Source organism: Aphis gossypii, chromosome 2, assembly GCF_020184175.1.
Source record: "Aphis gossypii isolate Hap1 chromosome 2, ASM2018417v2, whole genome shotgun sequence".
Classification (NCBI taxonomy): Eukaryota; Metazoa; Arthropoda; class Insecta; order Hemiptera; family Aphididae; genus Aphis; species Aphis gossypii.
In genome coordinates, this window is record NC_065531.1 from 67,367,050 (window position 1) to 67,393,590 (window position 26,541).

The 26,541-nt window shown below is 24.0% G+C and overlaps 1 protein-coding gene across 2 annotated transcripts in view; it reads right to left on the bottom strand.

Moving 5' to 3' along the window:
• The window catches only part of LOC114130540 (uncharacterized), a 33,639-nt gene extending 14,894 nt beyond the window's left edge, over positions 1-18,745 (bottom strand). Inside the window, exon 1 of one of the 2 annotated variants that reach the window (XM_027995529.2) lies at positions 18,180-18,745. In XM_027995529.2, coding sequence (XP_027851330.2) covers positions 18,180-18,287 — 108 coding nt within the window. In that variant the 5' untranslated portion in view covers positions 18,288-18,745. The remainder of the gene's footprint in view (positions 1-18,179) is intronic. The other variant, XM_027995530.2, reaches the window with a different exon arrangement.
• Between the last annotated feature and the right edge of the window lie 7,796 nt (positions 18,746-26,541).

A 26,541-nucleotide genomic window follows, 5' to 3' on the forward strand; every position in this document is an offset into this window, starting at 1 on the left:
TATTAAAACTAGTCATTGAAAATAATAACTTTGTCGGCGAAAGTAAATTCAAATATTTTATAAAATAATCGAATATATGATTATAGACATATTATTATTCCCACGCGTTTAACACAACGGTGTTTCACATGCAAGTAATCACTTTTGGACTTATAGGCATAACAGGAAAAAAGTATTATGACACTAAACTAGACTCTCCAAATACGTTAACTTAGTTTTCTCTCATCGTCCATTTCAGTGTTGGCAGCAAAACACTATACTATTAATTATGCGCCAATAAATAAAATATTAAACAACACACATTATGATAATGTATCTTAATATACAACAAATAAATTTCTAAAAAAAAATAAAATATAATATTATAATATAATTTTTGAAAGTTCTAAACCTCTGTAACTCCGTTTAAGGTAAACCGAGTGTTTGGAGGATTTCAAGAATCTTTCACTTTTAAAAATAATAATTGGCACAACAAACAAGAACTGAAAATAGCCAGTATGACTATACATATCGATACACAGTTAAATTAACGATAAAATAAAAATCCAAATTTTATTATAATATTTCAAAATTTGGTTTTCGTAAATATATATAATACATTAAAATTATATTATTGTAATTATTATTTTAAGCACTAGATAATAAATATATTAACTTGATGTAGGTATGTAGGTATGTAGGTATGTTCAAACATGTTAAATATACTTTATATAAATATTCAATACCAACATTATTTTGAATAATTAACTAACATTCAATGTCATTAATGCATAATATATATTAAAAAAAAAATAAATCTATACATTAATAATAATATAGTAATTAATAATTATAAATAAAAAAAACTGTTAGAAGTTTTTTAGTTTTATCGAAAATCAAAATTACTTATATGTTTTAAATATTTCTTACACTTACAAAGAAATTAGTTCGAACTTTTTAATAACTATTTTTTTCAAAGACAAAAATAACGATCTTAAAAAAACAATTTAGCTATATTATATTTTAAGTATAAACTTAGAGTAAATATTAAATCAATTGTTTTATTTATACAAAATATAATTAGCATAAAATCATTTTACGAACTGTACGCATAATATATACATTATACACGCACTAAATGACGTAAATTCCGTTATTAAATAAGTACTATTAAAAGAAATATTTATAATTTATTTGAATTTCACCTTCATACGGCCTTCGTTGGGATGTACATAACACATATAACATACTTATATAAGTAGGTATATGTTACATATATTTATAATAATATAATAGGTTGTCATGAAAAACGGGCTTATTCGTTAGATTTAAATTATAAATCATAACGACAACTTTGTATTACTTCCCCTCCAACTCGGAAATTACTCTACAATACGCTTTTATTGAGACAGTTGGCTTTGATTGACCTCGTACACTCATTCAGGTTTTTAACATTTAAGCAGAGACAAAATTGGATTACAAAAACACGTCTTCTTTTATACTGTATAAAATCCTATATATTTTAAGGTTTTTACTATTGAAAGTCAAACTACTGCTATTCAGCTTCTTGATTAAACGTTAAGATTAAAAATATGTATTCGCTTTTTTATGATACAATAGAATATTTAGAATACATTTATTTTTTAAATATTAAATAGGAGTACGGACAGTACGGTGTATTCAATTATTATACTTAGTTTTTACTAAAACAAAATTTGATACATAAATCTAAATAATTACTAATTAGTAGCGATGTATATTGCATTTAATTTATTAAAATAAAAATCTGAAAGAGATTATATTTTTATTGATTAATTAAATTAACAAATTATAAAATTAGAGTAAGGTTTGGGTAAATTTGTTATATTTATTTGATTTAAATATTTTAAATTATCAAGAACTACGCTAAAGTATAGCTTATTACCTAACATATTATGGCTTAATATTTTCTCAAATGTCCTTCTATATTACTCTAAGTTTTTAAAAAGTATTATTATTTATCAAATCACAAAAAAATTATGTTAGAAACATATACCAAAAAGGTAATTATTAATTACCAATTACTTATACAATAAAAAAATTCAATAAGTAATATTTATGGTATTTTGGTATAAGAACTGACGTTTCTAATTCGAACACTTGGTATTTAATTTAAGACTATAAATTGTCTTATTGTTTCTTATTTTTGAGTTTTTGACATCTTACAATAATTCGAAATATTTGTATTCAAAATTACTTTACTTGGTAAACTAATACAAGTAATTCCAAACATTTTCACCACGACTCGTAAATCATAACCTAAGCTTCGAAAGTTTCAACAATTGTATGCAAATTTTTTAGGATTTTAGTTATATTGTTCTTTTGTTACTATATCATCTATATCAACCAATACCTATATTATTATAGAATAGATTAAATATTTAATCTATATTCTGTGATATTAAACGCAAATACGCGATTATTATTATTGTTATTGTTATACATTATAATGGGTAGGTAACTAATATTTATGTTGAAAATCGTTTTTCAGTTAATAAAATGTAAGTGTTATCATTATGCTAGTAAACACTATAAATTCGTAAACAATAATAAAATACAATAGCTAATCGTACTACTATACATAAAAAGATAAAACTCATGTTTAAAAAATGTAAACCCACGTGTAACCATCAATTTTATATCTATACAATAAGTTATATTATATATAATATAACCGTAACCGTTGAGATATAATTATCAAAACAAAAGTTAAGTTACAAGAATAAAATGTATAAATTTGTTGTTCAGAAGCTATTATTTTCTTCGTACAAAATACAAAAATAAATGAATATTATAACATTTTTATTCGATCGAAAAAAAGAATCAAAGAAATAAGTAGTAGGTCCCTAGGTATATTATATAGTATTTAATGTTATTTATGTTGTTGTCAATAATGTATCAACATTTGTTGGAATTTGAACTAAGACGTAAGAATAACAATAATATTATGATCTCATATTATAATGTAATATTATACTATATAGGTATATTCTCATTTAGGATTAGTCATTTACCACATATTTTAATCATTTACGATTTACAATAATATTTAAACTTATTGCACTTATAAACAGTTCATAGGTAATATAATTTAATCAATTATGATTTGGTACATTTTAGATGATTTCCTATTTATGTGTACAATGAATTAATATTTTATTTTTTTTTAGGTTATTTTAAACAACAGCAAAGATATATCGTGAAATAATAATGGGCATTTTATGACCTCGGCAGTAGTAAGGTGACGTTAGAAAAATATGCGCACTAAAGCGTGCGTGAGAAAATTATTCAACAATTAAAATATTATATAAACCAAAGAATGATCGTCAACTCATCGCGACGGGCGGTCGACGGGTAAATCGCTTATAATAATATAATACACGACGTATAAATGTGTAGTTCACGTCCTATATATTTAAACGAAGACACACGCATCCTCTGGGTGCGTGCATGTGTGTTTAGCAAACAATATAAAACGGTTCACAATAGTCTGCATAAGGAAAACAATGATTACGGATTGTCGGACGTGGTCGGTGAAACAATCACTTCTGATATTTATTATTTATAACAATTTATGTTTATATTATATTCGACGTGGTCACCGAAGTGCACACACACAATATTATATTAAGTATATATATATGTTATTTATAGTTAGTTCCAACCTATGGTGAAAACAAATAGATACAACCGGACATTGTATATAATAATGCCAAATAATAATAATATTATATTATATATTGATGAAAGCCCAATTCTACTGCACTTTCCCTTCGAATGTCAACGCAAATAAATAAGTATATAGGTAGATAATATAATACTGTAATAGTGTAATATATCTTAAATATTATGTATAAATGAATATAATATATTGGTAGCTTTTATACTCAAAAAATTCTAGAAAAATGTCGACAAAAATTTAAAAGATTGCTCTAATAAAAATATTAGTAACATTTAGAGAGTAGTTTGAACTACGTTCAGAAATAAACCAAGTACTAAATTTAATCGTCGATAGGCAATGGACTATCTCAGTGAAATTAGTCCACAAATTAAGGTACATCGAAACTGATTTTCCTGTGCATTGGGGTAGACATTTACATCAAACCTGAGGTATATCCTTAATATATAGCGCAGATTTTTAAATTTGTTTATTTTTCAGCTAAGCCAAATATGCTAAAATATAGATCAAATTCTACATATTTTATTATAGATTGCATACAACAACTAACTACCAATAAATTAATATGAAAAATAATACAATACTTTAAAATTTAATCTAAATATTGCATAATTTGATATGGGTTGTAGGTACAAAGTTCATCTTTTCAATAAACATTAGATATAGTAAAACAAAAATGTATAATAACATAAATACTTCATAGATATCATGCTTAGTATTATTAATATAAATACATTGATAAACAATCAATATTTTATAGACTATAGTATAATAAATTGTTTGGAACAAGGTTAGCAAAATAAATATTATTTTTTCATATATGCATGCTATAATAATATTATTACAGCATAGATAATAATAATATAACGCTACACGCATAATGAAACTTAATATAATGAAACAATTATTAAAACGAAATGTTAGTAACAAAATTTATTTTACAAAAGTTTGTTCTATAACTTGTTCGTTTAATTAATAAATCCAACTCAACTTCATATAAATATACTATATAGGACTATAAGATATAACATACTAACACATGAACGTATTTATGGGAAGAAATGGATACTTTAAATGGACCTCCCCATTTAGATAACACTTTTTTTTAACTATACATTATATTTACAAATTATTTATAACATCATATTACTCGTACAATTATAAATTATTTTATTAATTTATAAAGTTAAGTTAATGGTATTTATTAATACTAAATTGATTGACCCCCCTTGAAATAGATTGTTATTGAAGAATTTTATTAAAAAAAAGTACTTGATTTTATATTTTGAAAAAAAAGATAATTTTACAATAATTTATTAAGTTAATTTTGACACACAAAAAATGAATTTTTCATCTCATTTTCAACATCTTGAAAATCCTATAAACACAGCATAAACCCCTGTATAAAGATGTAGGTATCTACACAACAATATAATATGTCGTATGTGTCATAGACCCTAGTGTAAGAATAAAATATTATACTTAGACAATATTTATGTAGATAATAATGTGTTTACTCTTATACAGAAAATAAAATGTATAATACGAAAAAAAGAAAATACAAAAATCAAGTACTCTTACTTTGTGGGCGTACTTCGTACATGTATATTATATTATTTACTTACACATGTAGGTTAAACGCCTGAATGATTTAAAATGTGTATAAAAAGAAAAATATTATAACCATTTTGAACAAATTGATTTGTAGGTGTACTAAGTTTATTTGTTTTAGACGTCTTGAGAGCCGATTGCAGTTGTAGACGATTACATTTCGCTAAATTCTACATAATTGTATGTTATTATAGCCAAAAGGATGTTATAATAAATTTATGTATTACACTTGTTTTTGTGGTTTAGTGAAAACTATCACCGAAAAAAAACATATATCTATTATACAAACTTTCAATACCATTCCGAATTCCAAGTAGTACTGATAACTGATAACTATATACATATATATAAATTGTAAATAAACAAGGTACAATACATCGTAACCGCAACTCAGCACATGACTATTATTATATTATAAGCTACGGTAATAATAAGGACAATATGCAGCAGGTGACAACGCGTAAAAATAATATTAAGATTCGTCGCGTGTAATACGTATACCTTAATATAATTATACATTATACAAGAACAATAATATACATAATATATAATAAAATAATAAATATTAATACTTTTATAATACAGCAGATGACGAGATGATGGATTACAATAATTGTTTAATACGTTAGATTACTTATTGCATTAATTAGAATAATTATAAATTATATCAATTTATAATGACGGGATCGAGATTATTATTGCGAATGTTAAGCGGTTCACAGCGCATTTTGGTGTGGCGCCAGTATCATAACGTATACCTAGTCTAAATTTAAACGTTCCTGTAAGTTGCGGAAATCGTATCATTGTAATTTATCATACCATAAATAATTGTACAATAATACACTCAATTCGGTATTTCGATTTCGGTCCAAAAACGCATCACTACATAAGATAAATCATTAATTTTTTATAATAATAAACATAATTTATACCAGAAAAAAATACTGCAACAGTGCAGTATACGCATGATGATTTTTTAAGGAGGCATTTTAATTTTATACTGAAATATAAAATAGGGGGTCATAGTTCATTGAAGTCCTTAATCTCCTGTCTTCATTATTAATATTAAACATAAAATAGAACCATTTGTCAACATATTTTGTAGACATCTAAATCACATACGTAGATAGTATATAATATGTTGCATAAATATGAGTTATGACAGATGGGGGTATTAAAACATCCAAAACACTCCATGGCTACATCGATGAGTGTAGGTACGTATATCATAATATATTAATGGCATATATATGGGTATTGTCTTTATATTACTTATAAGAACTATAAGTGTGTAAATATAGAAGGTAGTGTCACAGTCGCCATGGTCAGCCACCGCGGAAGAGAAAGTGTTAAATTTCAATTTCTACGACGTTTATAATTACGCCTGCATATTATTATGCAAAATTACCCTGTGATAACGGCACAGCTGCGATGTTTAACAAACCGTTTCCGTGGTACCAATACGCAGCAATTATTAAAATATAAGTAATTTTAATATTTTATTGATATTACTTATTAGTTATTAGTATTGCTATTTTACCTAATCAAACAGTTTTTAAAACCCTGTAGAAATTTCAAATTATATCACTAAAAAAAAAAAAAAAAAATTTAATTCTGAGGTTGGCTTTAAAAACATTGATACAACATGTTAGTAATCACCTAAACCAGCCAAACCAATGGGCAATGACTGTCAACAATATAATATAAATTTAGTAGCATCATAAGATAATATTATAATATAATAGGTACCTATACAATAATAAGATTATTATTATTATCGACAATATTATAACAGATGTTTAAAATGTATTAGTATACCAAAAATTATTGAAATAAACAAGATAATAATAATATTTCAATAATAAATAAATAAACAATATTCTTACCAGGAACGTTGTTTAAATAATATCGATATCAATTATTTTTCAACCCAAATATAATATATTAATAAAATTATACCTAAATAAAAAACGACCTATTAGTATACCATAGTAACTAATGCACTAACTCTAAATATACATGTAATATACATACATTGACTACATGTCTGTATATTATCAAAAATGTCTAAACACCAATATTGTTATATTTTGTAGTTACCTATAATATAACCACGGGACAATTATATTAAAAATCGGGAATATCAAGTCAAATTGGGACATATCCCAACCCTAGGTTATACAACACTAAAAGGTAAAAATTGTACTATTATAATATTTATGAACAAAACTATAGAAAAGTGTGAAATATGGAAAATACACCTAAAAAATATTTTTAAAACATCAAATGGTAATCTTAATTTTACATTACAATTAAAAGTAATAAAACATCAAATGGTAATCTTAATTTTACATTACAATTAAAAGTAATAAACAATCCAAACATATTTTCTACTTGTGAAAATATCTTAGTATTTTTTAACAGATATGTATCGTTTCATATTTGATAAAAAATATATTATACAAACCTATATTGTATGTTGTGTATACATATGCTATATATATAATAGTATAGCATTACACATTATAACGTTTCTTTCACAATAATCCGAGCACATAAAAGTAATGAATACACATTTATTGTGACCTTAACCAAATCGCCTATTTCTACTACATTTTAAACATTTTCTATAATAGTACTACATATATGTAAACAAAATTGAAGGTTAAAATGTTACTAAAAAAATAAGCTTCACAAATTTTCGTCTTAGTCTTTAAATAAAGAGTATAATATGTATATATAATGTATTATTATTCACTACAAGGTGATTTATCGCTATAACTGCTGATAGTTATGGACCACACTGCAACATACTGTTCACGGTGTCTTTCATTTTTAATCAACTCTGAGTATATATTATAAAATATATTGCATGTAAAAAATTGCAAAAATATACTTTTTTTTACAAATAATTTGTGTAAGGATAAAGTTAATTAGTCGGATATTAATAATATTGAAACTATTAAACAATAATTAGATAACAAACATTTAATTTTTAATTATCAATCAATAAAATTTGATAACTTTTATTAATGTTTTAATCAATAACTTAGTCACCATATTCAAAATCTAAATGTGGATTATGAGTTATAAACATATTTTATCATATTAACTTATTAAACACTGTAAACAAAATAGGAAGCTATAATATATTATGCGATATTCAAAAAAGTTTGTGTCAACATATTTGTAAATAGTTTATGATTTTATATAACATTTAAAAGCTGTAGTAGTTATTCTTTTTTTTTTATAGTGAAAAATCAAATGTTAATTTAAATCAAGTTTTAAGACGATGCATATTGACTTTTTTTATCGAATCAAAATTACCGAATGACTTTTTTCTGTATGGTATATTTTTCATGAATAGTATATTTCTTGAATAGAATTTTCTTGGGAAAAAATGTTAGTTAATAAACATTAAATTATTATCAGCTATTAATATAACACGAACAAAGATTTACAAGATAATATTATATAGCACTTCTCACAAAAGTGCATGTCTTTGTGGGATACTTATTGAATAATCTAATTATTTTTATTTTTATTGTACCTACTATGAATTTTCATCCCTAGTTCAGATTTTAATTTTCTGTAAATTAAGTAATATTTAATAATAATTTTAATTCAACAATCATAATAAAGTTGACATTAAAAAAAATATATAGTCATCATTTTAGTGCTTTGGGTGAAAATGTATACTGTCATAACCATCTATTTTTAAGAAATTATTTCTATTTTAAAATTAAGAATATATTCCTTGAATTCATGTATTTAATTATGTTGTACAATTGATCCACTTATTATATATAATAATAGTAGATAAAAACGCACCTATTAATTATTTAATTAAGGTTTATAAAGGTTAAGTTGTACATTGCTGTTATTATTATTTTTTTTTTCAATGTTAACAATGAAAATGATCTATTTGCATTGATTATAATTTATAATTATGTAATAGGCCATATATCATTTTAATTTATAAAATTATAACTTACAATAATATAATAGAATTATAACTTTAAATATTAAGCGTCATTTGGATACTATAATATATACATATATATATATATTAAGTCATATAAAACACAAACATTATACAAGTTACTAAATATTTTAGAGTTGTTACATACAATAAATGAGTAGGTAAAACTTTATTTGGACTATTTTAAGATAATACAATATCATTATATGAAGCAACGCAGCTTCTATTGTGCAATTTTTTGTAGTTTATTCATTATTGTAATATAATAATTTAAGATAATTTTTTTAAGTAGTAATAGTTAATATTATTAGTACTTATACTTTAATTCACGGAAATTATACTTTCCATCCATAAAAACCAGTAAACTCTCACACCTGCTGTGTGGTAGGTATCGAGTGTACATTCTTACTGAATAGGTCACAATAACGAATATTGTGTTCAATTTGAATTCATTAATAAATCATAATATACTAAACAAGTAATGACGATTCTGAACGAAAAAGGTACAAGTGATGGCGAATTGATGCTGTCTTCTAAGTCAATCGATATTTTATTAAATCTATATAGGTACTATTTTTGTTTTATTAGTTCGATAGAAAATATAATGTTATAAGTCAATATCCATGGTGTAAATAGCTTAAAATTAATTTTTTGAAAATGTTATGGTGAAAATCCTTTAGTTAATATTTTAACCAAACATTTTGACACAATAAGTAAAAAAAAATCGTTATTTTTTGTTTAAGTATCAATTTTCATCAAAATTGAATGAAATATTTATAAAAAAAAAATTATGACTATATTTTTGATTTTATTAAATGTATAGAAGAACATCATACATAGAACCTCATATTACATTTTTAAGCTTTTTGGTATAGAAACAAAAAAAAATAAAATCGAACATTTCAACTTTATATTAAATAGTTCAAAAACAGCCATACTGTTTTGAAAATCGTATTGCGTCTAAAAAATACTAGATGTATTGAACGTTTTAAGGTAATGTCGGTTTGCCTTTCTAAATTATAGTAAAAATCAAAACAAATCAATACTGTTGTATTACCTATGTAAATAATACCGTTTTACATTGGATATTTTTTATTTTTTTTTAACTATACTGAGAACAATATACAGATTTTACTAATTGGTACCTCCCAAATAACCAATAAGAACAAATGAGTTACCAGAAACCACATTACAATTTTAAAAGTATTAAAGAAATTTTTGCTCTAAAAATAAATGACTAGTATAAAAAAACCAAAATTAAAATAATAAAACACATGATTGCCGTAAAACCAATACGCACATTTATTGTTAAGGTAGTTAACCTAATCTATTTATTATTCATATATTATATTAACTATAATCGATACCATATCGGTATAAAAGTATTTAAGTATACCTATATTGATATATCAAACAATTAATAAAAAAACTCATTACAGAACTTATTTTTAGTCATGAAAATAGTAATTATATTATAAATACTATGAGAATGTATTTTTCGAGGTTAACGGCAATAATTATACAGTTTTTATTTTTATTTGAAATAAATAAAATATGTATTGATAGTTAAACTTATATTAATAGTATCATAATACAATTTACTTAGAATTTTTTTTAACGTCGTTTTTAATTTTCCTATCAACAAAGTCGATGTAAGAAGAAAATTTTTAAAATACTAAGACAAATGGTTGAGAAGCACTCGGCGTGAAAAAATAATACACCATAATTTAGCACTATATAAGATGTAAGAAAACAATCCAATACAACAATGGTAAAAATCCATCAAGTCCTTGGCATATTGTTAATTGCTTCGTCAATTGCGTGTTAGAGACGATCGTAAGTGAAAGCACATACAAAATACAAATAAATACATATGGGTGTGTCGTTTTGCCAATTGACTAAAAGGACTAAATTTTCCCACAAACCTAACCGAAAATCAACAAATCAAGGTTTCTCAATAATCAGTAACTCTTTATTTATTTATGTTATAGTATTTTATTATATGACATTATCTGCAGACCTATGGTTTAACAAAATTTAAGTACTTAACTTAATATAATTTTATGAACATGAAACCATTTTATTAATTTTCAGATACCAGCTAAACCTAAATACTTATTAACATAAAGTTAACAGTAACTTTTAAATACATCATTGTATAGTATGATAATTATATAAACTCAAAATAGAGAATATTATATTATATACGTACAACACCAATAGCCATAAATTGATAATATCATTATGTTGTATTATATAGCCATAGATGTACAGTGTACACATTGTACGCATATCTAGAGTTGTTATTACTAATAAATTGTATATACAGACTGGAAAAGGGCGAAGATTGGCTGATACAAGTAATAAATATTGCAGTGCTTGTATAACTTACTATACATATATTATTATACATAGGCATAGTGTATTTCATAAATTGACTCGTTAATAAATAATTAACTACCAAATATACACGTACAAAAGTTTATACAAATTTAGTCTACAAACCAAAAATTCATTGTTAGAATTTACTTTAAATTATATAAAACATAATCACATAACCGATAAAGATACATAATGAATTGTATCTTATACATTACATCTTATTTATAATTGAATTCATTGTATCTTTCAACTACCACCCTCTTTACAAACTAACTATAAATAAAAGAAGATTTAATATTTTTTATTTACCATACATTTCAGTATTTGGTAATAGGGATAGGGGCATAGGGCTAATAAATTAAATTATCTCACTATTATGAATAAGTATTATATAATAATTTTTAAATAATTATAGCCCAAGAACTTAATATAAAATAATGTTTTAAATCTTATAATTGTTTTTTACTTATTGGTACTAAACAAAATAGGTATTTCTTTTAAAAATTCAATATTTCAAAAAGTTCTCAAGCAAAATATTATACACGATGAGCGAAAAAGATCTAACTTCTAAGTAACCAAGGTTACCAAATAATTAAATATTATAAAAATATTTTATTAATATACTATTATATTTTACTCAATTATTTTAAAATGTTCCTACTAAGATACACTTTTAACCCACGAAAATACAAACTAAATCCAATAATTCACTAACAGAAACTACTCTCGTATTTGATATTCTCAGCATTTTTTGTACTACAAAAAATGTCTTTATACACAAACATAAAAAACGCATGTAAAATCAACACAGCGATCAGACTGCAATGTCAACTCCGCTCAGAATCTAAAATCAAAATTAGGAAAAATAGTTAATTAATTATAAAGTGATATGTAGAAAAGTGTTTATTGATGAATAAGTGGATGGTGTTGTGAGCTATCAAAGGACACCAATGCACCACAGAAAATGTTGATCTACTATTGTACTCATTAAAACTTTAAATTATACGTTGAACCTTATTTAATTTTTATATATAGAATACAATTTATGTTACCATACAAAAAATTGAAAACTTTATATTTTGTATAAAGATAAAAATATAAAAAAAATAATTATAATTAAAAATATGTTGTTTTGTAATACCTAACTTCAAAGTTTAAATTATGTAAAAACAAATATTTTCAAAGCGTTTTTGATATAATGATTGTTTACTCAGTATACTTACTAATATTAATTTAATATAAAATAAAATTTACGTTATGTCTTAATAACTACTCAAAATAATAATAATAATAATAAATAAAGCGATATACACCTACTCTGAATAACAATTTAAACTATAGGTACATTACGCTGATGTTTCATAATATAAAATAGTTATTACTTCTGGCTTTTGTAAGAAACATGATTTTACCTTTATTTAGTTTATGATAAGTTAAACATTAGCCGCAAATAGAAATATAGTAATTTTCTTCATATGTACATAAAAATCGGTCTATAAGTAGGTACTTGAGCGTTTTCATTAGAAGACTATGGAGAACATATATTGCTTACTCCTCTACTTGGAATATATATTTCTTATGCCAAACCTCAATAATTGAATCATATACTCCAATAAAATTGTTGAAAAAAACGTAGATATATAATTTATTATAGTTTATATTTAAATTTATGAAAAATTTTAATTAACTGTGAGCATAAATACCTAGTATGGCTAACTAAATTAAAAAAATCTTGAAAAAAAAAATAGTAATACACTTAATAATAAAATGTAGGCACCATTAAAAACACTAATTTTAAATTTTGAAAAGTTGAGTAATTTAATTTTTTTTGTTTTTATTTTATAGATTGTATTTAGCATTATAGGTTTAAACCTCTATTTAAGCATTGGTATCATTCATTTTGTGGCTTTAATTTTTTCCACATTTATTCAATGACATATATATGATAATAATATTCATAGCATAAATAACATGTTTCGTACCACGAATTTGCATAATATGTTTTCTTGTTAACATCAAGATTGGCCGTATGTATCTCTGTCTTATAAACATCAAATCTACGTACCGGATTATACCTATTACAAATTATGGTTTATTTATAGGAGTTATTTTAATTAATTATATTAAGATTAGATATATATTATACATGAATTTGAAAACTTAAAACTTTGAAAATTATTCAAGTGTTTATAACTTATTATATTAATATATTACATATATAAAAAAAATCTGATAACTTTTCTCTAATATTAGTTATAGATAAATTGTAGTGAGATTCCAATGAAACATGCGAGTGTAACGACCATCCATCGTCTAGAATTCGGAATATTATATTTTTCTTCATTTTCATATGAATTATGTACTGACCTTTTTAAGTTTTTAAACTTTTAAGTTTTAATAATTGTATTTTTAATAAATATACAACTACATACGATTCTAGATTTAGTTTATACTTCCAAATGGAACTTAAACTACGTTTAAAAAAAAAAATTAAAACCAATGGGTATATTATACCTATATTAATTTTCATTATTAATTATCAAGATTTAGGAATATTAAATAGACATTTTAATTAACATTTTCAATATTTTATCATAAAATTATTTGTATTTATTACTTATCTTTTTCACATGATATTCACCAAGGTTTAATAGATGTATACAACTATCTACATGTCAGTATTAAATAATCAATAATTCAACGTACGTTTTTATTAAATATTTTATAAACCAATCAAATTAATTCAGAAATGAAGGAAAGTTTAATTAAAACTTTATTTATATAATGACCTTGAAAGAATTATTTTAAACTACAGAAATGACAATTTGGATATGTTAAAAATGTAATAGGCAATAATTAATAATTCATTTATATATATATTATGCAATTATAACCTCAAATTGATTAACCATTAAAAATTAAAGTATTCTTAGGTAGGTTAGTAAAGGGCTAAAAAAACAGAAGTTAAAAAAACGTATCTGATTATCATAAAAAACAGACAATACTTAATAGTTTAGCGAACGTATGGTTACGGTGACAAAAATATTTATTTTAAAATTTTTGTTTTTAATGAACTCACGTCTGCTGAACGTCATTACACTATGGTAACAAACAGTAATTAAACTATTATTATAATATGCCTAATGAAACCTTTTTCATGCATAATATAACTATCTTATTATAAAATTGTATTTTAAATTTTTTTAAAACTTACTTACATTGTATATAAATGTATATTGTATATTAGACATGTTATAATTTTTTAATGTCGATAAAGCTTAATATGTTTAGAAATTAGAATATATTTCAATTAGATTTTTATTTATACTACCTAACACAATAAATTAATACTAGATAACAAATAAAACATCAGTATTAAATCAAAGATGAAAATGTAAGATGTAATTTTAACTTAAAAATATAAACATTTTAAAAATCTTTATTCCCATAATGGTTATACTTATCTAAAACTAGGAATTCAATATCTACACCTAATACTAAAATTAAACTACTAAGATAAGAAAATTAATTAATTTCTTGCTAAAATGTTAGTAAAATAAGTTTTACTATTTATTGGTAATTATTATTTTATTGATGAAATTAAATATAATGTACATAAATATAAAATCTATTATTGTAATACAGTATTAACAGTATATAACTGTTGTTTAAAGGAATAATATATATTTATGTAAGTTATAAAAGTAAGCTTTATTAATCACGAATGTTGCATTAAAAGAAAGATACTTAGGCACCTTATACATTTTTATTAAAATTATATTATAAAGTTTTTGTATTCTAATATAATATATATATATATAATAATAATACTTTAATGGTCTATACTCAATAGCATATATAGCATATTATGTATAATATAAATATATTATTATGAGTTATGAATTTATGATTGTTTGATTTGAAATACACATACATGTACAATATTTTCATTGACGTAAAAAAAAAATATTATCTGTAATGTTTGTATTAGTGTCTTAGTAAACCACGACAATGAGTCATACACGGGGTGCATACTAAATGTAAAATGACCTAAAGACCACCCTTTTATTAAACTGAAATCGAGACTGAAACTATACATGTGGCAGTAAATAGAATAGTCTACCGACTACCACAAGAAAAATAAAGCATTATTTCAGCACGAAAAACAACAAATTATGTAATGATATGGGTATAGTTCCATATTAAATAATTGTAAATTTTTCAATTAGTGTATAATGATTTTGTAATATTGATAATAATAAAACACAATGACATATTAATTGATGACGAGTTTTAAAATTATATTACTAAATTTTCGGCGTATACCGATAATAGTTACTGCTATCCAGTATTTTCGATATTTTAAATTTTAATATTCCGTGATTTAATGATTACCGTATATAATAACGAATCATACATAATATTATCTATCCAATTTAGGTTGCCAGTCTGTATTATTCTCGGAAAAATTATTTTTGGAGTAATGTTTAAATCAAATTATGCGGGAATAAGTAATCCGTAGAACTAGCTAATTAGTAAGCTATATTATTATGATAGTACACGATTACAAGAAGATTAAGAACAACTTATAGAACTAGAAACTTTTTATTCTATGTCCATTTTTATTTTTATAAAAACTCCATCCCCTACGGTATTAAAAAAAAATATTTTTTCTAAATATCGTATAACTGTTAATACCATTGAAAACAGTAAAAAAACTGTATATCAGTGTGCAGTGTCAAAATTCTAAATACTATACCAGACTTAATTATATATATTTTATACCAATAATTGGTAATTAAACCTACACTACACAAAAATACAAATTATATGATTTAAGATGTGTATCAAATTTTATTTATTTTAAAATATCATTAAATTTGATAAGACTAATAGAAAAACTATTATATATTATGATCGATATTATATAAGATGCACTTTAACAACAAATACTTATACATGAGTAACAAAAATCTAGTAAAGTATATTTTTTTATTATTTATTATTATATCACATTACTTATATTATAAGGTGATTTTTTTTATACTATTTAAACTTATAAGTTTTAATTAATCAATTTAATATTCAATCAATTATTCTAAAAAATTAAAAGATACTATATAATAATATGATTTTAACCCTTGTAAGTTGTAGTTGATGCTTAACCATTAAAAAAAATGATTACCTATAACATGACACTTTCTAAATCCAAAATGTTATCATATCATAAACAAAAATACAAATCTTAAGTATAATATTTGAACCTAAAGATAAGTTTATTGTTTTGCCAGTTTACCATCTTTATGCAACATTTGCATTGCAACATAATATACATATAAACTATAAGTTCATAAAGCAATAAAAATTGCATCATTTTTAATTTACATAATAAATTATGACTAGAAATCAAAGGCATAACATTTTATTAAAAATAATGTTTTGTTTACCTTCACTATTAAATGTACTAATAATTACTATTTTCAAAAATAAAAATTAAAAAAAATCAATTAAATGTTATGAAACTGAATGTGTATTATATACAATTTACTTATTTATATTGTAGGTAGTTCATCGTAATATATTTAATACATTTAATTAGTTACTCTCTAATCTCTAAATTTAAATCGCCAAACTCCATATTAATACTATTGTAGGTAGGTACCTACAATATAAATTTTCAATAGTTCATATTTTTACATTTTCAGCTTAATTAATTAATACATTTTTCTTACTATCCTTATATTGTTTTAAAACTTACAATTTCCTAACGAACTCGACAAAAAGTTCTATTGACAGTGGAAAACATTGAAAACCTCATTTAAAATGCATTTATGATATATTTAAACCGAGATTTAAACTATGTATTCAGGTGAAAAGCTATGTTAGTAGAACGATGTCAATAATTGTCGTTTCCTCAATATTCGAATAACATAATAAGTATTAAGTATAAACTCGAGTATCAACAATTTAACGTAGGTAGGTATAGTGCATTAATAAATATGACATAATAATTTTCACGTTTACGAACATCTGCATAGGTATATCTTCAATACTTGACAATATTATAATATATTATTATTAATTGTGCCAACTTTAGAAGTCTGAACTCTATTCATTAAAATATTATTTCCGGTAAGAATCAAAATCGTCAGTTGTGGCCAAAATGCAACAATTCTTATAGAACGTAACACGACAATAGTCAATAATTGATAAGTTATCAACGGCTTATCTACACCTAAATATAGACAGCTTTGTGGCGTGTCATGATTATCGACCGTCGCGAGTGCATTGTATAAACAGACTACCTATGATTTGCATTTAGCACGCGCGTCCACAAATCATCATCGCACACATAATTCTTATACGAACCATATTAAATCTACTCACTCGACTTATTACACTATAATATATTATGTTTTATTTACAGTAATATATTATTATAATAGCAATCCGTTGTTGTCGTGCAACGATAATAATAAAATAATATCAATAATCGAACTCGCTTACCGGAGTGTCGTACTCGTCCTGCTGATAAATATCCTCATTGGAGGACCGTTGGTGCGAAAACGACTGTTTTCTACCCGATTTCCTGTCCGACGACTTTGGCGAACTCATAGCCGGTCGCACATTACCGCCAGTCGCTGGCGTCGTCGTCAGATAATAATAATATGTAAATGCTTATGTATACGCGAATAACCGATTCCCGTCGACGACGAAACGCATTAATATATATTGTGTTGTGTAACGAGCAGTTGTCGTTGGTGGTTCTTTATGAGCAAAAAAAAAAAATCGAATAATTTAAAAACACCGATACAAAATATACAAAACGCGACCGCCGTATCCAATAGAATAAAATATGTAAAAAAATTCAAGTGAATAAAAATCGTATGTAGCGCCTCGAGAGTAAAAAAAAAATAACTAAAATGTAAGTAGGTATTAAAACGTTATAAAAATTATTATCATTGCAGTCTGATGAGGATCACAAACAGTAAAGTTGCGTTTTCGACCGGAGCGCGCTAATAAACACAAACGTCAATACGGCACGACGACGACTAACTGCCCGCCGTCGCACGAGCGACGACTGCGGCGCGTGCGTATGATCAGCTGTTCGGGAAGCCGCCGCGTCGGTCTCCCTCCGATGGTCGCGGGCGATGACGACATCGGTAGCTTCCCGGCGGCGCGACCGTCGCCCATCGATTTAATTGATAGTAATAATAACTTGGTACAAAAATAAAACCGCATCCGATACGAGCGCCACAACGTCTTTATGAACTCGTTTCGCAAAACCGGAAACGATTGATACTTACTTGCTTGGTAGTTGGTATAATAATATTATGATACGATATGGTGTGATACACGTATTTATTTACTCGTCGTGCTCATATTATTATATATATTGTACAAATGTACCACATTTATGTACACAGCACATGGCCGACTTAAGTGTGTAAGGCGTATAGTAATGACTAAATATTAAAAATCGATATAATATGTATGTAGTATACTAATATCGTGTACAAGTATAACTACTGCGAGTAGGTAAGCCGCAATAGGTGCCTTGCTGCAGTTAGGTAATGGTTGTTGAGCGAAGTACTAATATATAATTATACTTTGTAGTGCTGTTACCTATATTTAAAAAGATAAATATTTTTCTGACCGAAAATTAGGATTAACTATTAAACTATATATGTTAACTATGATAGTACTCTATACTTGACAAAGACTCAGATTTGTAAAGAGTAATAATAGTTAAAACTTATATAGGATAAAATCACAAAAAACCAATATGAACAATAATTCTTTAAAATATTCGGATTAAACATAATCTACAAGTTCAACTATATGTATAAGTATTTAGCAATAAGTCAATAAGTATCATGATTCATGACAAATATCGTTAACCCCGATTATTCGTTTTTATAACAGATGATAATGCGTAAATACCCACTACCTATACATCATAGATAAAAAAAAATATTTAATATTTTTTTAACTATATTTTTATTGATCATCCTGTCATGTGAAATACGTCACTTGCAATGACTGCAATAGTACTATATGACACATAAACACAATGCAGTTGAAATCCAATGACCTATTGACTATAATAGTATATACAATAAAAATATATTATTATGGGTGATACGTAAACCTAAATTTACGTGACAAAACGTTCTGATGAACAATAACGAATGTGGATGTATTATAGGCATGGTAAATCTATCATTTTTACTCAGCTAATAAACATTAAACTACACACAGTATTACTGTATTTTATAATAACAATTCTATTATTGAGAGGATTGAGGTAGGGAGTGTCGATTACTGAGGCTCCCAATTAGTTAAACCAACAATTTATCCGTATTTGATTACAAATTTCATAGTTATAATATTCTAAACAAAAGTCGAGGATATCAGCCGTATATTGTCTACGATCTACAATTTTTTCAGGTATACCTAAGTAGATGACACATAAAAACCTTATCATAAACTCAAAAAAAAATGTTTCACTTCGTTCGTATAATAATAATTTTATCCATTACCTAACCAAATCAAATTAAGTACATACAAATAGTCAAATAGGTATATAATTTGTGCATAACGAAGGTCGTTTAGAATCCTCATAAAAAAATAATCATGAAAAATGAAGGTAGGTAGGTACGTTATACATACGGATTTACTAAACTAATCTGTATCAACTAATGATCAGCAATTTTTATAACATTTAAATACTAGCATATTATTAATTGTAAAATAATGAGCATACTATAATCAATATTTTTCAAATGAGTAATGTAATCGAACTATGTATCGAGATTGTAGATTTTCAACTTTGAATGGTCACTACCATTAGTAAGGTTTCTGGTAGTTTACCGCGGTTGGTAGACCTTTTATTATGCTCCTGGCCCTTAAATATATACATCAATAGGCATTTAATAGGTACATGCACTTATATTACATTTTTACATAAGATGTATACAAATTAAAAAAATACTTAATTAGTTTAAGTAATAGATAGTAATTAAAATTCAATAGTTAATAAAGTATAAAAAATGTGTGTATGTATACTAGTTGTATACCTATTACCTACTATATATTGTACTTAAATACTATTTTTTTTTTTTAATTTTAAATATTTTATAATTATTTGATATGATAAAATATTTTAGAATCGACCCAATATTTTGTTTACAAGGATATGTGTAAAAGATTTAAAAAAAAAATTAAACTATGGCCTCTTCATTAAAAGTTACTTTGAGGACCAGTTTGACTTGTTGTGCCACTACCCAATGTAGTAAATAGATACAATAATTATAACTTATAAATATCAACTACAATATAGAACTTAATGGGTAATGGACATTTTTGTTAGGATTCTAGAATCAAAATAGACTTGATATATTTTACATCATTATAAACTGCAATTATAAGAGGAAAAATAATTTTTAAATGTTAAAATGTAAGAGAAATAGGTATAATCAATCTATTACTTTTGTGAACTTAAGTTTTGATAGTAATTATTTTTATAACAATAAAATACAACTTTTAAGTAAGATTATCTAAATTCACAAGCTAGCTTCTGAAAATATTTCTTATGAAATATATAGATATCTCTAATAATTTTAATCATATAGGATTTCTCACATTATTAGTTAAAGTAGTAGAAAAAGTTTAATAATAATTTATCTTGTACTTAATTTAATTTAAATTTAAGCATAATCATCCAGTTAAATTATAACCATGCATTGTGGAACATGTGAACAATAATTTATAACATTAAATAATCGAAAACATTCAACAACTGCATTTTATACAAATAACAAGTATAATTTTTATCACACAAAAAATTAATTTAAAATCGTAAATTAGACTACAAATTAAGTTTAAAATAAATATTTGATTCCGTTTTTTTTTTTTTTATTAAGAAATAAAAGTTTCAAGTTTTGGTTATTAGCCTGTGTTTACAATATTAACATACTCGTATTATAGTAGGTAGACGCAGTATATAGTTAATTATACTATTGATACACGTGATTTAAAATTAGTTTAATCTTACTTGAATTTAATAAAATAAAAATAAATATACAAGTTATAAAATTAATTATTTTTCTTATGCTGACCATTTTATTTTTAAATTTAAATTACATCTCATATACATATACTCACATTTCAAAATAAATTATTGTGAGTATTACCCACATTAATATGTAGGTATTAAAATATATATTTTTGTTGAGGGTCGAATAAAAAAAATACTTAATTTATTTATCTGGTTATTCAATCTTATTTGTTAGTATATATACAATATACATATACATATAATATTACCTATTTAAAAGTTATCTAATTTTCTATTAACAAATTCTTACCTATAAATCTGATTTTGGCGGCATTAATTAACTATAAATATTAATAATTTATGATATTTATTTTGTTTTTAATGTTAAACTTGTTTAGTTAATTTAGTTATATATATATCCATGAATTATGTCTTCAAAACTAATATAACAATATACAATTTAGAAAATCTTAATTTTTACATTATCTTAATAATTTCATACTGAATAACAAGTGATAGATAAATACACTCTAATTTCTAAATAATTTTCAAAATAAATTATAATATACATATATTATTATGTACACTTATACAAAAAAAAAAACTGAGGAACTAGTTTTTCCTACGTATAGACTATTATATTATAGTATACTCGTATAGGTATGTATTGCGACATTGAGTATACCTTGTCATTAAGTACTACTATAATAATATATACTAGATTACCTTATTAATAATACTAATAATAGGTAAGTACTTAAGTCACATCAAAAAAACGATCCAGACGAAGTAGACGGGTATAATATTATGATCAACATCTATTTGTTCATAGAATATTACTTTTCAGTTATTTTAATAAGTTTTTCTCAATTATTTAAAATAATATTTGGAAATTTAAAAAAAAAATTTACTTTTGGTATTAAACTTCAAATTGTTAACTAGATTAAATGTATTACCATAGATACCCTTAATGTTGAAGATTAAAACAAATTTTATGTTCCAACACGACAAAACGTGATAACACATATTATAATCATTTTAAACATTCTTTACTCCGTTTTAAATAAACGCACGATAAGTGTTAAACTGTTATAAATAAAATAATAATATGTATTGACCACACACTTTTAAGTCAATTATAAAATAGTTGTCGTGTACGATAACGATGGTCGATAAAAATAAGATTAATGTTTATACATTATACATGAAACATTTTTATGTAAGTACCTATATTATGAATATTTTTACATTTTCTATAATTATCAGCTATACTATTATTAAGTATTATTTTAAAATTCAAGGAAAATCTATACAATTTTGTTAAATCTTAATATTATAGAAAACTATTTTCAAAAAATGTTTTACATCGACCAATTATAGCTAACAAACTTATGGCTTATTATTTATTAATGTTACTAATTTACTATATAATATTATAATATAGGTATACCTACCTATACATCGTATAATTGAGAAGACTATCCTTACTATCCCATATTCCAATGTTTTCTATAAATTTTATATTGTTTAGCACAAAAAAAAGAAAAAACACGATGATTCACCAACTTTAAAAATTATTTAATGTTTAGACAAGATCATGCAAGTATATAACAACTATATAAATGTCAAATACTCAAATGGCTTATAATTTTATATCTTTATAAGTTATAATAACTTATAACAATCATAACTAGAAGTTTTGATTAAATTTATCATTGTTTTACAACTTCATACAGTATGACTACTACCTACGAACTACATTTCTACAGCATATAGGTAAGGTACAATTAAATCATAAAATGAAATAATGTATTTTACATTAGTCATTTTATATGCGATAAACCGCAGATTAACATTACATTTTACACCCATTACACTATATATGTATAATAATATATTAAAATCAAACATTCATAAAATCACAGTATTTATTATTTATACTATATACTCGTATAGGTATAATAAGTATGCATACAAATAGCTCTAATTACCATTAAATTCCTTAGTAATTTTTAAAACTACTGTAAAACAATATAGGTTAAAAAAAAAATACAGTGGAAGTCTCTATTATAGGTATAGTATATATTTCAAAATATAACTTATCATTGACTGGATCACTTATGGATCTTGTATTAAATTTTAATTTAACGACAGACTATCGAAGAATAAGTCTGAGCAGAAACACTGCATGTTTAGTGTTCGTCAATTTTTACGTGTTCCGTAAATATTCAAGTTTTTCTATATTTTTTTTTTTTTTGTGTTTTAGCCACCACTTTCCCAATTATATTCAATTAGCACTTTCTACTTCGAACCCTCAAAGTACCAATAAGATGAAATTTGTTAAAGAAATCAGCTTCGAAGTTAAAGATTGAATCATTTTTTTTTTCAAGTATAATAACATTGTTATTTTGTAAACAATTTAATGACTTATTAGTGAATTCAAATTTAATACATACATATAATTATTGTGACCTATTCTATGACACCAGACGAAGTAGGTACCTACCCACGCTCAAAACCTAAATACTTAAAATACTATAGGTATAAGCATGTATACAGCAGTCAGCAAAGCGAGTTCTTCGATTATAATTAATAATTATTTAACAATAGATATTTTAAAATTAGTTTTAAGCCCAGACAATGCACGTCGCACAACTTTTAATTTAGAAATGACAATACTGCAACTCTATTTCATAAGCTATTAGGTACTTCATGAGAAAAATTGTTATATACAAATAGGTATAGTAATATGCATATGCATACTAATATAACATTATAACACAATATAATATGTAAATTGTAAATAATTTGATAAAAGTATTGACATTTTACTACGCAGTAAAGTTAGTAATCTACGAATCGTCTAGAGTATGTAAGATTCTATTTAGAAATTATAGAAATATAGAATATGCTTTAATACAATTAAATTAGAGAAATAGCACGTAAGTGATAAAGTTGTAATGATACAATAATATATCATCAATAAGTACGTGCATACAATCACAAAAGGAAAAAGTTAAAAGATACATGTCTATTATATGACTATATATTATATCTAAATGATAAAACTACTAACATAACGTAAGTAATGTCACAAAAAAACTAATTTAATTGTACATAACAATGATTCTTGACGAAAAAATATATTTTTTTTAGATTGTAATAAATTGATTAAACAAAATAATTTAAAATTTAAATAATTTATTATGAAAATAAAACAGATGATGATGAATTCCAGAATTGACGGAATTTGTATTATTTATAGGCGTATACGTCATCCGGTAATTTAATATTTACTCATAAAATATAATATTATCTCTTATTAAATATAATTAAAGCTATATATTATATTTAATATTTAAACATACATGTTTAAATACGAATATATTATATATTTGTACCAAGTTATCTTACTACATTTTATTTGATTATTTCATTTATATTATCTATTGTACTTACATATAATATTTAGATATTACCAACTTAAGATGGTAGGAAACATAATTTTTTTTTTAATATATGTAATGAAATAAGGTACTTATATTTAAGTAAGAATACCAAAATTGACTGTAGTTTTAATTTATAATTAGTGTCTAGCTACTACCTATCGGCTATCTACTGTTTTAAAAGAATATAGGTACCTAATATCATTATGAACATTTATAGAATTTACAGTTGATAATAAATTAAAGAATAAGACATGAGTACCTACATATAAACTACAGTTTATGGATCTATAGAAAGTAAACAATATAGGTACAAAATATGTGAAATAGCAGTTATTCGAATTATGAACTTAAAGGCATTTATATATAAATAATAATAATATACAATTTTCACGATTGACCAGTTTTTATTTTCAGAATAAGTGTTTTACTCGTTTCTTAATGTAGCACAAAACTTGAAAACTGTAAATTGTAATATTTTATGAATACTTAAGTAGCCAATAGATACAAATAATAATAAATAATTCAAACATTAATTATACTTTCTAGAAGGATATTTAATTTAATTTTTGTAAAATAATAAAAGTAAATTTTTGTTTTTTATCCATCCAAAATTTAATTTTGGTAGGTATTAAACCTATTAATTTATTGTAGTTGTCGTTCTTTGATTAAAACTTATAATTATACGATTATTACGATTGTTGAGTACCTACAATAGAATAAACATTTTAGAAATATTTTATTGTTTTACTTTATTATTCGTTAGCTAGATACCTACTTACATTAAAATTAGTTTTTATTTTTATGTCATATGACACGTGTCCAAAAATGCAAGTGTTTATCATTATGGACTTCAAATAAATTTACACAATATACAGTACATACGCTATACACTTCAACACTCAAATATAGGTTATAGGTACTAATAATGATTAGTAGCATTACTGCGCAATGCGTATAAAATATCTATACACGACCCAAATAAATTAGCGCTTTCAATTTCTATGAATAACACCATTGGTATAATGATACATTGGTACCTATCTAAAGAATAGAATAGAATTTAAATCAATGTTAAAAAGCTTAAAATAATAACTAAAACAAAATATTCAATTATCCCAACTTTTAACCTATGTCTGTACATCTATATACAAGCAAACATTGGTTGACACTTGCAAAATTACAAAATAATACCTTCAAAATCAAAATAACAAAATTATACCTAAATAATTTATTATAGAATATTTGAAACCGGACTTGTAAATTTATTTCAATTTAAGCAGCATCTACAATATATACTTTTTTTTATCAAATTATAATTATATATTGAATTATTTTTATAATGGATAAATGTTGAATTTCT